Source organism: Ciconia boyciana, chromosome 13 (assembly GCF_034638445.1).
Source record: "Ciconia boyciana chromosome 13, ASM3463844v1, whole genome shotgun sequence".
Taxonomy (NCBI): Eukaryota; Metazoa; Chordata; class Aves; order Ciconiiformes; family Ciconiidae; genus Ciconia; species Ciconia boyciana.
Genome location: NC_132946.1, coordinates 17,631,507 through 17,646,789, shown reverse-complemented (window position 1 = coordinate 17,646,789; position 15,283 = coordinate 17,631,507). Strand labels below are relative to the sequence as shown.

The 15,283-nt window shown below is 46.9% G+C and overlaps 1 protein-coding gene across 5 annotated transcripts in view; it reads left to right on the top strand.

Moving 5' to 3' along the window:
- Nucleotides 1-15,283, top strand: part of CLUAP1 (clusterin associated protein 1) — a 74,935-nt gene extending 59,652 nt beyond the window's left edge. For 3 of the 5 annotated variants that reach the window (XR_012045056.1, XR_012045057.1, XR_012045059.1), the window contains exons 11-14: nt 10,035-10,090; nt 12,986-13,253; nt 13,989-14,173; nt 15,125-15,281. Coding sequence is in view for 1 of the 5 variants with exons in the window: in XM_072878673.1 (XP_072734774.1) it covers nt 10,035-10,090; nt 12,986-13,138 (209 nt within the window). In the remaining 4 variants the exon portion in view is untranslated. Of the gene's footprint in view, nt 1-10,034; nt 10,091-12,985; nt 13,292-13,988; nt 14,174-15,124 lie in introns of those variants that run through there. The other 2 variants (XR_012045058.1, XM_072878673.1) reach the window with 2 other exon arrangements.

Here is a 15,283-nt window from a genome sequence, read left to right as displayed (position 1 = left end):
ATGGGTACTGCCTGCAGCCAGAGTCAGCTCTTAATAGCAGTTTTAGGAGCTAAAAGCTTTATTATGAAAGTTGTAGATTTTGTTGCAAGTAGACTTTCTTCTAGGAAGAGCTTTGTTAGCATTAATTAGCACACATAATGGAGACTCAGCATTAGCTTGTCAGACTTAAAGCAAGCAGTTCAAATCCCTGAGATGTTTTCTCTGCCATGCTGTTTGGATTGCTTTCTATGCTTTTGTAGGTCTCTTCCTAGTGTTTAGTAAACTCCTTCTGGCAGATAATTATCCTCTGACTTTTGCATACTCTGAGCATGCTGTTTGCTGACTACATGGTCGCCATCCCAATCTTTACTCTCCTTATCTCTGTGTGAGTTGGAAGCCTCCCTTAGCTCTCTGTCCTCTTTTTGCCTCTCAACTGCTGTGAACTACTGAAGCAGCTCCAGGTATGTTAAATGGCTCCTGAGAAGCCTTTCCTACAGGTCCTCCAGTAGGAGTAAGGCTGCATTTCCCCTGTTCTAGCCCACAACACTTCAGTCCTACAGTGCTCCAGTGCAATCTCTGCTGGCAGAGATGGATACAAACATTGTTAGACTCCTAAGGGAAGGATTGTTGCCTCACTTTTCTGCTTTGCTAAGGTTACTCATCATCATTGTGGGCAAGTCGCCCAGTTGCTCTAGCTGTAGCTACACTGTGAGATTAACAGTGAGCACACTGTCTGTACTGCTGGCTTTGGTTCAAAATGCCTACACTTTTTGTTTAGGAAAACTCAACCTTGGGATATCTCTGCTTCTGGTGTTAGAGTGAGCTAGCTCAGTCCTGCCCATTCTTGTCTGTCCAGAACATACGAACAAAAGCTTGGACCGTATCAAGACACCAGTCAGGCCAAAGCTTTCCTTCGGGAGCTCCAGCCTGATCCAGAGTGCACACATACGTGACAGACAGTTCTAGCCTTGAGAACAGGCTCAGATCTGCACCTCTGTGTGTAAATGGGGCCCTTTGGTCTAGGTCCCTTATCGATAGTGAGGTTATATGTTTGACTGCATGACCCTCACCAGCTGAACTGCTGGAGACATGTCAAGACCTGAGGTTAACATCAGGTGCATCAGCTTCTTTAGAAAATCAGCCTGAACATTCACTGCCTATTTGTCATTAAACACACTAAGAATCTGTACATGTTCTTCAGCATAGGTAGTTTGCATTTAAAATATACTTAATTATTAAGGCAGCATAACAAGAACATTATTTGTATTAATTATTGTTTTTTTCCTTGACTCAGTTCAAGATATTTCAATCACTTTTTTTGAAGCTTTGTGTCTTCTTACATGGTGGTGCTTCTGAGCAGTGTTTGCTCTCAAACTAAGGAGAAATGGTCCACTGTGGTCAGTTCCTGTAGTTGCTGTGATTTAGTTTTACATCTCTAATTTCCAGGTTATTAGTACTGTAAGGTAGGACTTCCTCCCTCTGTCTGTAATAGGTGGGCAGGTATTCCAGTGTGTTTTGCCATTATAGAGGCAAGATTCTCAGGGAGAGATAATCTCTCTTAGTAGGCCGCTTGGTATAATTGAGAAAAATCAACACACTTTCACCCTCAAGAGTCCTTTCATCAGGTTTGTCTAGATGCAGCAAAATTCAAACTAAATGCAGCTTTGACGATATTGCCAGTTTTACTCTTTAACTCAGAATAAAACCTTTGACGGTTTTATTCTTTTAGCCAATTAAAAGACTTGAAGGTATTAGTCTCCCATGGAGCAGAAAAGAGTGTTAGCTGGGGGAGACAGGACAGGCTGCTAGCTCCTGTGGTACAGAGAGAAAATCGAACCCTCATTCCCCATGTACAAAGAGGAATAGGCAGTAGCAGGTTAAGAAGGAAGCTGTAATGTGCTATGGAGCTTGTGTCTCCATCGAGGTCAGTGGTTCTGATTCAACAGTACAGCAAACCCAGCTTTAGGAAGCCAGGAAGGCTTCTGCACAAGGAGGGGAGCAGGCATGGGGGTGAAAATAAATGGCTAGGAAGATAGTCGCCAAACTGACAGATACTGGCTTACTGGGTTTGTGAAACTACAACCTGTTTTGTTATCACAATATCACAATTACAGGCCAGTCTCCTCCTTGATGGGGCTTATTATAATAAATCCATGTGTCACTAATCATTTGCTTTTGTAACGAAGAGAATACATTGATTTATTGTCTGTAACTTTTAATTTGAATGTTGTCAATGTGAATAAAAACTCACACCCACTTTTATTCTGCCTGGCAATAGGTAAGTAAGGCTGTTACACAAATAAAATAGATGCATGGGCTTCCCTGGGGTCAAACCGTGAGCTAGTGATGGTGTTTGGAATAAAAGTCTTGCTTTGTCAGAGAACCAAAGAAAAATAAGTTCTTGCAATGTTGAAGGTCTTAACCGTCTGCAGTGTAGAGAAACCTCTTGCCTGAAACAGGCTATAAACCAGTAGTTTGCAGCAGGATGGTTGTTCACGTGCAGATGGGACAGACATCAGGGTGAAGAATGCAAAGCCTTGTCGTAGGAATGTACATATCGGGTTAGGCATGCCATCGGGTTATGCCATATTGGGTTAGGCATGAGGTCCATCTAGCCTGGTCTTCTGTCTCCAGCACTGGCTGAAAGAAAATGCCTGGGGAAGAGTGTAGGAACTTCCCTCAGGTTCCCTCCTGCTCTCTCAAATGGTTTTAACCCCCATCAGGATTTCCTGAGCTGGGTGTGGTTTCCACGAATTTAGTATAACCCTCAGTAGATGTTTTTGGTTTTTTTTTTCTAAGAACCTTTCCAGTTTCCCCTTGAACTAAAATGGATTTTTTTCATCCACACTATCAAAAGTGGCAGATTTTGAAGTGATATTGTCATTACGTGTGCAGATCCAGCTTTCCAGTCTCATTCGGACCAGAGTCCAAAATGCATTTTGGAATCATGAGCAAATTCGGGATCTCTCCTCTTCCCAGCAGTAGCACTGGCTGATTGGGTAGGCCATGGCAGACTGGCACACACTGTGCTTGCAACAGGGTAGGCAGTGGAAATGCTACTGAATGAAGCAGAAATGATCCACGCCTTCAGAACTGTGGGACTGTGCCTGTCTGTAGTAAATCACCCTCTATTCCACACTGCCAGGATCTTTCAGCTCCTGTAAACCAATTATCCAAATGCTTTAGCTCTTATGTTTCCTTCTGTAATGTTGGTGTTAAGGGACATTTTTGTCCTGTTTGGACCACGGAGACAATTTCACTACTGATACTGTAACAACTTCAGCCCCATTTGGTCTTTGTTGTAAGAAGACAGCATTATAAAACTCTGTGTTTTTCAGTAAACAATCAGTCCAAAGTCAAACAATGAGAGAGCAGCTCTCTTGGAGCCTCTTACCTTTGCAGAACTGACCCAGAAGATCAATGTGGTAATGATGTGCTGGCAGCCAGGTTAGCGCGTGTACTTGCTACTGAATGGATAAGATCTTTGCCTGTGAAAACCTGCGCTGTTTAACATATCAAGAACAAATATGTCTCTGAATGCAGCAGATGAGAATAAAGAGTTTTTATTAAGAAAGCAAAGCGTACCTTATTGGAGGAAGTGGAACCAAATCTGCAACAATCAAACCAGAGGTGAGTTCAGGGGCAGACAGAGAGCCTGGTCCCTGGTCCCACGTCCACTGGGACGTGGGCTGGCGTGCCAGCGCCAGCTGTTCCTGTGCTGTAGCCAGGCCTGCAGGGACCCCCAGTCCTGTGCAGACACATCTCACAGAGGCAGCGCACTGTCGTGGTTTAGCCCCAGCTGGCAACTAAGCCCCACCCAGCCGCTCGCTCACTCCCCCCCGGTGGGATGGGGGAGAGAATCGGAAGGGTAAAAGTGAGAAAACTCGTGGGTTGAGATAAAGACAGTTTCACAGGTAAAGCAAAAGCCGCACACGCAAGCAAAGCAAAACGAGGAATTCCTTCCCTCCTTCCCATGGGCAGGCAGGTGTTCAGCCATCTCCAGGAAACCGTTACTCCATCACGCGTAACGGTGACTTGGGAAGACAAACGCCATCACTCTGAACGTCCCCCCTTCCTCCTTCTCCCCCCAGCGCTATATGGTGAGCATGAGGCCATATGGGGTGGGATATCCCTTTGGGCAGTTGGGGTCAGCTGTCCCAGCCGTGTCCCCTCCCAGCTTCTTGTGTCCCCGCAGCCTCCTCGCTGGTGGGGTGGGGTGAGAGGCAGCAAAGGCCTTGACTCTGTGTCAGCGCTGCTCAGCAGGAACGAAAACATCCCTGGGTTATCAACACTGTTTCCAGCACAAACCCACAACATAGCCCCATACCAGCTACTGCGGAGAAAATTAACTCTACCCCAGCCAAACCAGCACACGCACGCAGAGGAGCAGATATCCAAAGCATGCTGATGATGCTGTTGTGGCAGACACTCAGTGTTTTGAGATGATGTTTAGCCTCCCTGTCTTGCTTTTCTTCTTAAACTTGAGCGTGTGATTATTAAGTAGGAGCTGGCTAGCAGACATTGGGAAGGGCCAAAGGTACCCTGCGTGCTGGGGGGAAGGCCGCAGAGGCTGAATGAGCCCTCGTTTTTTCAATCTCATAGGGAGAATGGGAGCTGTGACACGGTAGCAAGAAATCTTCTCAGGTGAGCCTACACAGTCCTGTTTCCAAAACCCTCCATACAGCATGCAAGCTGAAAAGTAAGAAAGTCGCGTCCTCAGTGGAAAAGGTCAGACTCTGCTTGTGGAAATTCTCTCTCCAGCTTGTGGCCATGTTCAGATTTCTGCTACTGACTTTCTAGAATGTTTTTCTTCCCTCTAAGCTCCCCAGGTGTGTAGAAACCACAGGTGTGCCATCGATATGCAGGGGAGTGGAGGGATTCCATTAGGAACGTGCAATAGCTGCCTGCTCCTTGGCGGATGTCTTGTTCACATTGAGTTCCTGTGGCTGTCACCTGCCTAATTTTTAAAAACACATGTTAAATAACTAATCTATTTCTTCCCTTCTCTCTGGTTCCTAAAGGAAATTACATCTGTGAGTCCAAGACCAAGAAACGTATGCAAGTGCATTTATCTTTACAAATACTAGATGATAACAAATCTGCAGGTTTTCTCAAAATGTGGCATTCTTCTCTCTTGTGGAAATGAGTCTTGATAAGAAGAACATGCTGAAGCCCACTGCAGTTGTCTAGGCATCATTCAAATGCTGTGTGAACCCACCCCTGATCTCTCAGCTTCATCCGTAGGGACAGCTGCCTCTTACTGGCATGCAGCTTAGTGCAGGATGTGGTCTCCCTCTTTACTGTTCCCAAGTCATTGCCCCCAATCAGACTGTTCAGAAACCCTTAAGAAACAGTGATCAGGGTCTCCCCACTGCTGCAGTCAGAGTGTTTTTGGAAAAAAAAAAAGAAGAAAATGTCTTGTTCAGAGTCATGCCACACTTGATAGCTAAAGTGCCACTAGGGAGGATTTGCCAAGGGTGTTGCACACACAAACTTCATCTGCAGGCTCAAGAAACTGTCAGTGTCCTCCTGATGTCCCAGCAGCTCCAGCATAGCAAGGCCCGAGTCTCAAAAATACAAGGAATCTGCAGTTCACATACTTCGTGGGGCTTGCAGGTACTCCGCATCTCATGCTTTCAGAGGCCAAAATAGATTCTGCTGCCTGCAGAGAAGGGAGAGCTATAGACCTGATGTGGCGCCAAGCTGGCAGGGGTGAGTCAGATATGAACAGCAGCCTTGACACAGGCTCCGCTGGGCACTGAACTCTTCCTGCCTTTCCTTTCCGCGGGGGATTTGTGTTTATTGTTTGTAACCGCAGAGCAGAGCTCCTTTGAAAATCCCTGCCTGATTTCTTGGCAGTTAACAAGAAGGACAGAGCAACAGAAACAAAAATCTCTTCTAACCTGGCTAGGCTGTTCTCTTCCTGATGGTTCTTCGTGAGCCCTGGTGTTTGCAGGCATCTTGTTGCATGTGTTTGCCTTGATTCAAAGTCTGTGAAAGTGAGGAGGTGAGCGGGTCAGGATTTCACATGTACCATAGCTGTGGCAGCGGGAGAAGGCTGAGGCGTAAAGAAGGGGTCTGGCAGGAAGGTATTTGGCTGTGCATTAGCAGGATTCAAGTTCTCCAGGTGTTTGATAATGTATGAAGTCAAGGGGAAGAAATTCACAAATGAGGTGACCTGCTCTCAGAGCACCTCAGAGGACCCTACCAAACTGGTATTGCTCTCCACGAACTTTTAAAAATAAATTCCTTCCTTGTGAACTTCACCAAGTGCAATTTTACTCTGAGGCTTAGTACGCATGGCATACAGTGGGTCCTTGTGACTGTGCTGCTGGAGTGAATATACTTTTGTAGTAAAGAAAATCAAGTCCTAATTGTAAACCTTATAAAAACATCTTGGAGAGTCAGATTAGTCTCTTCTTCCTTGCCTCTTCAGGTCAAGTGGGAGGGAAAAAATAGTCAACACTGTAAGTGTTTGAGCCACTGAGTCTGACTGCCAGTACTCGGAGGAAACTAACCTGGGGAGGGATGATACAACTGTTCTTCTCATTTTCATGTATTTCTGTGTGGATCTCTGCAGATTCCCGACCCCCAGATAAGAGTCTGCAAAGTCTTTAGTTTCCTGATATAGCAGCTGCTGGGCAATATTACCAGGCTCATGTAGCAGGGGAAAGGGGGACAATCAAGTGTGTTTGGAAACACCGAAAAGGGGCTGCGGTTGGAATTCACAGAAATTAATTTGTCTTAACTTGAAATGGAGCTTCCTCCCACCACCTCAGCATCTGATCCCAACAGAGCTGTCTTTGGCTGTATGTTTGTGTCAGCAAAGTTAAGTGCTCCCTGGGAGGGAGGAGGTGTTTCTATATGCTTTCAGCCTGTATTTTATGGCCATTGCGATGCTGGACCTAGTGGAGAAGGAGGAGAGGTTGTAGGTCTGAAATGGTGGGAGACAGGTCACTCACTTCCAAGCAAATTTCCTTTTCATGGAGGTGTAAGAAATAAATAGAAATATGCTCATCCTGGGCAGCAGCTGTAGTGTGCTTAATTAAGCATTGTACTTTGGCAGTGCCTAGAAAATGCTGCTGAGACCAGGGCCTTGTGCGAAGTGCTACACTTGCGCTTAAGAATGCAGTGCCCAAAGGGTACACAGATCGGAGAGCTCAGGCAAAAGATTTATCCCAATTTTCTGTGTGCGGAGGTGGTGCGGAGGGAAGGGAGGTGTCTTATCTGAGCTCATGCTTTGAATTTGCATTAAGAGCTGGAGACTGAACGCGGATCTCCAAACTGGGAGCAAAATGTTTCAGCTGCAAATCTACCTTCCCCTCATGGTAGGTTGTCCTAACCTCTCAGGTTAAGTGTTGCTTCTTGCTGTCAGGCACAGGGTTAACATATACCCACTGCTGGGTAAGAAGAACGTAAATCATTCTAGTCCTGTGGATCCCTTGTAGGCAGCTGCATGGGTTAGTACAATGGCAAGCATCACAGGCAGAGGAAAAATGGCAAATGCTCACAGGCTTAAAATCATGGATGCACGTTCACTTCTGATTTTGATAGCTCAGTGGCTATAAACCGTGGCGATGCACGGAGATTAGATTTGAATCCAAAGGTGCAGTGAATTACAGTCTGTTCATTACTAACATTTTACCTAATTATAACTTTGTACCGCCTGTCCCGGCTGAATTCGCATTATCTGTAAGTAAACATAACAGGCTCTCACCTGCTTAGAAGCTGCCTGAGCCTCTGTGGCCAGAGTGGTGCAGCACTAATGCTGCAGCAAGCTGAGCCCAGCTAAATTAAACCCAGGAACTTTCAAGTGACAAACACCCCCGTACCTGCCAGCTCGCCCTGTCCTGTGCAGACGACTCCTCTGTTTCCTGCCTCCCCCTCAGTGCACACAGAAATGCACCACGGCCATCTGTCACTCCTCTTGCTCCCACACACAGAAACTTGGGGGGTTACGATCTGAAAGTTAAAATACTGCTCGCGCCTTTGTCACAGAAGCTCTTCTGCCAATGTGTAAAATCTGCTTTCTCTCCTGTTTAGTCTACAGCATAGTGCACAACCTGAAGCTCCAGGCCCTCTGCATCCTGGGGTGTCTCCTGTGAGTGTCCCAGGGTTGTGCTACAGGACCTAATCCTGCTGATCCCACAGTCGCTAGTTCAAAGAGGTGCTCCTGGCTTAAACGATGTAGTGATCAAAGTCTGGGCAGTACCTGATTCTCGTCTTCCTCCGAATGTAAGCAGTTAGATGCCCGTAAGATGTCCTTAACAGTTTCCTCTGATGGAAGAGCAGCATCCTGCAGACCTTCTGTTAGCATTCTCTAAGCTCTTCCCTTAGCATTTTTGAACTGTCCTATTTCATCAGCTCTCCTTATGTGATATCTTGATTGTCTTTTATGTTTAGGATCTCTCTCAGCTTTGTCTTACCAGTAAATTTTAGGAGCTCCCTGCTGCTTTCTCCTTTTGAGGTACTAATTCCCTGTCTAACACTTCATGCTGAGCCTTCTGTGTAGCAAAATTGCAGTTAAACTCTTGGAGCCATCTGTAGGCTGGGCAAAAATGTGGTTCTGTTGTCATCTAATGATGTCAGTTGTAACCATCTCCAAATTTACATAGTTTAGTCTAGCGTAAATTAGAGCAAAAGTCTCTAAAGCTTGAAGAGAGATCTTCCGTCCAGGACTCTTCTTATAATGCTGTTTCCACTGCCTGTGTTATCAGTAACCCGATGGATAGAGGACACTGCTTTTTATTTAAAGACATAACATCCTTTAAATTATTTGCCTTGACACAACAAGGGGTTTTTGGTGACTTCTGGATGAGTTAGGCAGCTTTTTGCTACAACTAGCCCAAATCAATCTGCAAAGGGGACAAAAGGGACCTGTCTTTTTTGTTACTTTGGGAGGTACAAAAGAGGTTTGACAGGATATATTTTAAAGTTGCTTTGTTTCCATGCTAAAAAAAAATAAAATAGATTCGGTCTAGATTGGAAAAATCCATATTTGGCATAGAGAAAGCCAGTGATGACAGGAGATAAACAGATGGTGAAATGCAATGGTCACAGCAGGACTGTTAAATAGGCATCCGGTTAGTGCTGAGTGACTTCTGGTGGCTGCAGGAAGCAGGGCTGAGTCACCCAGTCAGCCCACACACAGAATTTCCCCAGTCACAACTCGCTGTACCCATTCCCAACACCTTCCAGGCTCCCTTCCTAGCAAAGGAGACCATGCTAGCATCTTCCCTATTTCACATGGCTTCTACATAGCCAAAAGTAACAAAGCAAGGCGCAAGCGTGTTCTCCCTTTTCAGTGAACTCCCTACAACGCTGAGATCTCCACCTCCCTCTTCAGGCTTACACATCCAACTCTCAACAAGAAATTCTTGAGATTTGCCTTGGCACTGTCTAGGATTCCTGTGAGATGTCAGTCCCTACTGGAATATCAGAAAGGATCTGGGCGTAGTGAGCTCTCTAAAGGACAGAAGGCTTACCACATGGAAAAGAGGGGCTTTTGTTCTCTGTGTACCAAGGCAGAGGAAGGAATATGGCAATTCACAGAATTGTTTAGGTTGGAAGAGACCTCTCGAGATCACCTAGTCCAACCCCTCTGCTCAAACAGGAGGTTTGAGCAGGTTGTCCAGGACCACATCCAGTTGGGTTTCAAATATCTCCATGGATGGAGACTCCACAACTTCTCTTGGCAACCTTGTTCCAGTGTCTGAGCATCATCACAGTAAAAAAAAAAGTGGTTTCTTGTGTTCAGATAGAATTTCCTGTTTCTTAATATGTCCATTGCCTCTTGTCGTGTCAGAACTGTCATATCGGCATAAGGTAGCTCTGGAAATACCATCCTGACTGGAATTACTGTCAACCTTACCCTCTTCTACCTTCTCCTGAGCTCTGAGGCTTAACAAGGGGGGTGACCTTACATGCATTGGGATCTCATCCTCTCACTGCCATTTGACTAGTCCTCTAAAATGTAAACTCTGAACTTTATCTTTCGTTCTCCCTCAGCGTTAACCATGAACCAGGCTTTACGGTGATTCTCTTTGCTCTTGCAGGAAGAGCTGGCGCACGGATTGTGGGAACAATGCAAGGTGGAGACACAGAGGAAGATGTAAGTAACCATCCCATGTGCCTGTAGAGCTTCTCTGACAGTGCTTTAGAATGACAGCCCTCTCCTCAGCTAGAGAAACGCCTTTTTACCTGCTGAATCTTCATGCCCCAGGCCTGCTTTTCCCCTCCGTTCCTCCAGCTGCATAGACACATATTTTCCTATTTTTCTTTTGCTCTTGGAGTCTCTGTGTGCTGCCCTGTGCTTTAGCCTCAGCCTGCAGTGCGTAACTAGTGGCACACGGGCTGCAGGAATGCTGTTTTGTTAAGCTGTTGGGGCAGACTGCTGGGAAGAGGGAAGCAGTACAGTGTAGCAGGAGTTAGATGCGTGGATCTAAACCCCCTACATTGCTCTAAAGACACACTCCTTGGAGCCCTCTCAGTGGTCTGTACTAACAGCATCAGTCCTTCAGTCCTCCAGATGATGGGACAGGGATGAGAGCTGAACTGTGAGCTGTGCCCCTTAGGATCCCTGCCTTGCAGATAAAGCTGTCCCATGGCTACTGGCTTTGCATCTGGTTACGGTTGACCTGGTGAGCAGACAGTGGCTAAACAGATATACACAGGTTTGTAGAGGAGGGACTTACTCTGACTGCTGTGCTCAGCCTTTGGCCTATGTAGGCAATCCTTCTACGCCTCTGGGCACTCCTAAGTGGCTGCATCTGTACTAGGAAGCTGAAGCCAGCTGCTGTGGTATGGTTTGCATCCATAGCTCTCCCCACCATCCCAAAAAGGTGCTGGCATCCAAGCTGCCAACCAGGAGCAGTGGGGCTGTCCTGTTGCCCAGGTGATGCTGGAATATTGTTTTGGAGAGTGCTGGTTGGCACAGGCCAAAACTGTGCTACAAAATAGTACAAACACGTAAAAACTACAACGACTGTGAATTTGTGTTTGAACCTGTGCTGTCTGTTAATTTCCTAGTGTAGATGTAGCCTTTCTGTCTCACTGTCCAGCAGACACCCCACCCAGTGCTGCCTGTCTAGAGGAGGAGAGCATGCTAGGAGTTCAGACATCAGCTCTGCACCCAGCAAGAAGCCCTGTGCTGCTGGGGGATTATCTGGCTCTCTCAGTACTGCCCTGCCTTTCGCTGCCTTTGTGGCATAGAAATTAAGCCTCTCTGAAACAAAGAATTTGCTTTTCAGAAATCCCTTCACAAAGGCCCGTTACAGACACCAGACCCTGGGGGAGCAGCAAAGCGGAGGGTTGGATCAGGAAGCAAAGGTTAATGGAGCTAGTGTGGCTCCAGGGTCCCCAGGGGAAGGTTTAAAATGGGAGGGAAGCAGACAGGGGAATCCACCTCTACAGGACGTAAGAATAGTAGGAAACTCCCGATGTTCGCCACCACATACAAAAGCCATTTGCCATGGCTGTCTGACACTGCTAGGTTAGCCGTGCAAAGCTCTGGGCAGGCTATTTCTCCTGCAGGCAGGGCCAGAAAAGAGAAAATACCACCGCTATCAAGCGTTTGTTGCAGAGACCTGGAGGCACTATAGTGATAAGGGAGTTAAGTCTCTTGCTGGAGAGGGATGAGCTGCCCTTCTTTCTGCCCATCCTCACCTTTTCTCTGGAAAGGAACGTGCAGACCATGCTCTGCTGTTTGCTTCAGCCAGATTGGATGTGGTAAAGGCTGTTTGTTGCCTTCTGGGGAATGATTTATGCCGTTGGCATTCAGAAACATTTCTGGGTAGGGTCAGGAGCGCCAGTGCTGTAGGTAAAGATGTTGTGACCTTAGTGACAGTGCTGCCTGATTGTCCTTGACCATGTTCTTGCCAGCTTTGTATAGCCATTCTCTGCAATTTCTCCTTCCTTTGGACTTCCCTATTCACAGCTTTCTCCAGTGTCTCCCTGTTGGCACAGCCCCAGCACATCCAGGTGTGGAAAGCTAAGGCCTTCAGCCTCTTATTGATCTCAGCTGCAGCCACTTTGGTTGTCTCATGGCTCTGCCCTCTTAATACACCATCTCAGCAGGCACCAGAGCTGAGAGGCTTGCTTAGGGACCCTTGTGGGCATCTATGTGTCTGAGATCAGGGAAGGAAACTAGTGAGCCTGGTTTTGAACCCCTCAAAGAGTTAATCAGGTTATGGAGTTGAGAAGAGAGCAGGCTTCAGCCTGTCTGAGAGCCAGCAGCTGTATGCCCAGCCTCTGTTGCTTGCTGGTGTGGCACATGATGCCTGAGCTGTAGCTGGCTTTGCTGCCTTCTCCCCTGCTCCCATTCTGGTTACTTTCTGTTTTCTTTTATGTTCTTGTACTTTTGTTTTTCCTGCTCTGCATCTCCTGTTCTTTCCACTCTGATTCTCCAAGGGGAGATCTGCCCCAGCATGGCCAGGCATGCACAAGATCATCACCAAGGCACAGGTGGGTTTCTCTCCTGCCGTTAATCTTTCTCCACTACGCCTTGATTCTTTGGTCTCACAATAGGAATCACTTTAAAGTTAAACACCCTGTAAGGTTTTTAATACCACAGATTCAGCAGAAGTCAGGGAGTTCATTTTTGTCAGCCCCGTGAAGTGGGGAAGGAGGTTTGCAATAAACTGAATGGAGCAGCCACCGTCTAGCAAAGTGGGGAGCTGCTGGTGAAAGCCATGGGAGCCATTAGCTCCTAGAGGCAGCTGAGCTCTGGCTTTTCATTATTTCGGAAGGCCAGGAGCACAGCAGCCTGAGCTGGAGCAAAACCTCTTGCAGAATCTGCTGCTGCTCCCCAGAGCAAGTCCAAATCTGGATCTGTACCAGTCCAGACAAACAGCCTTCCCCATAGCCCCCAGGTGTGCGATTGCACAGAGTGCAGGGGAGGAAGCGACTCGACGTCAGCCAGCAGTGCCATCCTTTACTTTTGAGCTGGCAAAGATGCCTGGCCATCTGAGAACTGAACTGGTCATGAATTCTCTTTGCTTTCCTGCAGGAGGACTCGGGGGATAGTGAGATTGACCTGGATGAAGATGAAGATGAGGAGGAGGATGATATGGAAGACGACAGCATGGAAATCTCCCCGAGCAAATCCAGTCACCGAGCAAGGAAGCCAGAGCCACTAGAGGAAAGTGATAATGACTTCTGACCCTTTAGTAGCAGGACCAGGAGGCATCTGGAAATACAAACTTTGGAGAGCATGCAGGCCAGGAGCTAATATCCTGCCATTTGAAAAGCGCTTGTCAGCGTGAATTCAGGAGTCGGTAAATAATGTTCATTAAATGTGAAAATTAAACTTGGATTGCCAGTCTTGTGACTCTCAAAGCATGAGCAATTTATCCATAATGAGAATCACAGTAATGTGGAGTGTGGTTATTTCCATAATTGCATTAGAACTGGCCCTCATGCACTGCAGTGCCAAAAGTTGCACTCCAGTGAGCATCGTGTGCTTGATTTCCCTGCATTTTATTATGTCCAAACAGATTTTTTTGGCTTAATAAAACTGGATGAAAAGCTGCTCTGGGAACACACTTAAATTGATTTTAAATCTGGCTTAAATCTATTTATCCTGAATATATCCTTTACTTAATCAAGGGCTTGCCTCCAGGGAGAGCAGCACCAGTTGCACTAAGGGAGTGGGAAACTAGTGAAGGGCTCCTCAAATGCCACCTTCGGTGCAGCGTCTCTTAGTATTTCGGCTGTGTCAGCGGGAATTGCTCTCAAACCTCAGTGGGCTGTGCTTGAGTGTTCCAAGAGCAGCCGTGTGAGACAGCACTGTAACTAAATCCGTATGAAATTAGCCCTTTAATTGTACTGGTACTTCTGGGGCGGACTGAGATTTAGGTGCTCAGATGGGCCAAAAGTTGAGCTTTTATTCACCAAGTTATACTGATGCCATCAGTGAAAGCATATTCAGGTGAACGCAAAAGCTGGAGTTTGTCTGGTGTGTTGCCTCTTTTCTTTTAGCTCTGCTTTAGCGTCACAATTTGTCTTCACAGGAGCAGAAATCAGTGCTTGATTAGAAGAGCTCATTTCAGTGTGTGTTCATCAGGGCAGACAAGAGCCCAGGCTGTTTTCCTGCCCTTCCCTTTTTTTACATCAGCAAAGTACTTTGCTTTCCCCCCATCTGAAGTCTAGAGTCAGGTCCAACCCCTCCGTTATTGTGCTGAAGGAAGGAATACACGTGAGTTACCTGAAAAAACAAGGGCTTTTTCATCTCTCCGTGTCTCTGGCCCCAAGGGTGGAACCTTCACACCCAAAGTAGTTCCCCATCAGCAGTGTTCAGAGCTTGAAATGTAAATACAGGTAAATACAGCGCAGTTTTTGTGTCGTAACAGGACATATGTGGGTGGTGTGATGTGCTGAAATGCATGCAGTCGTACAGGCTGGAGCTGAACTGGCTGACAGGACACCTCTTTGCACCCTGCAAAGTTAATTGGCATTTTGCACCTCACTTCGAAGAAAGCAGACACAGAAGATGGTGTTCTTGGTGCTAGACACCTGCTGCAAAGCCAGCAGGGTGGCCCTGTGACAGCCAGTGAGAAAGCGTGTGCTCGCCACATCCTTCTCCCAAGGGATGAGAATGTCCTGATTTTAGGACCTGTTTTGAAAACATTTTTCCATGTTACGCAGGGAATCTGTTCTGGTCCTCCCTGTGTACCAAGATATATCTGACCCGTGAGAGAGATTTCCCACGAGATTGGGCTCAGTCTCCAAGTCTGGGCTGCAGTTTCAGAGTTACAGTTTTCTATGTTATTTCCTATATTGTAGGCCGAAATGGAAAGCCGACTTAATACCTTGTGTGCACAGAACCACAGCCTCTTCAGGCAGCACTGCCACCTAGCCTGTCAGCGCAGCTGGCCAGGTTTTAGGGTAGCCGTGCTTTGCATTGCAGCTTCTTGTACCGGGCTTGAACAGCAGCGCTGTTAGCAGCCACCCCCCAGTGCCAGTGGAAATGCACCCTCTGAGCACTTGAGCTTTCAGCTCAGAAGTGTTTGTGTATAGCTAGGTATGGGCGTATGCGCACGGACCGATTAAATATGTTTCAAATTGTTGTTTACCCCCTGGTTCCTGGAGCTGCAGGGCACGGGAGCTGTCTTGGGGTTGTTGATTGCTCTCTCCATTGGTGTTTCAGGTAACGTTTCAGCTCAGGGTTAGGCACAGGCTTTGGGCAGAGCTGCACCCAAGCCTCAGTCTGCCCAGAAGTAACGGGGAACGAGGTAGGACTTGAACCACTCAGCGTCACTGTATCCTATTGGAGAGCATGCGCCGACCCCTGAGACCTCATGGAAAA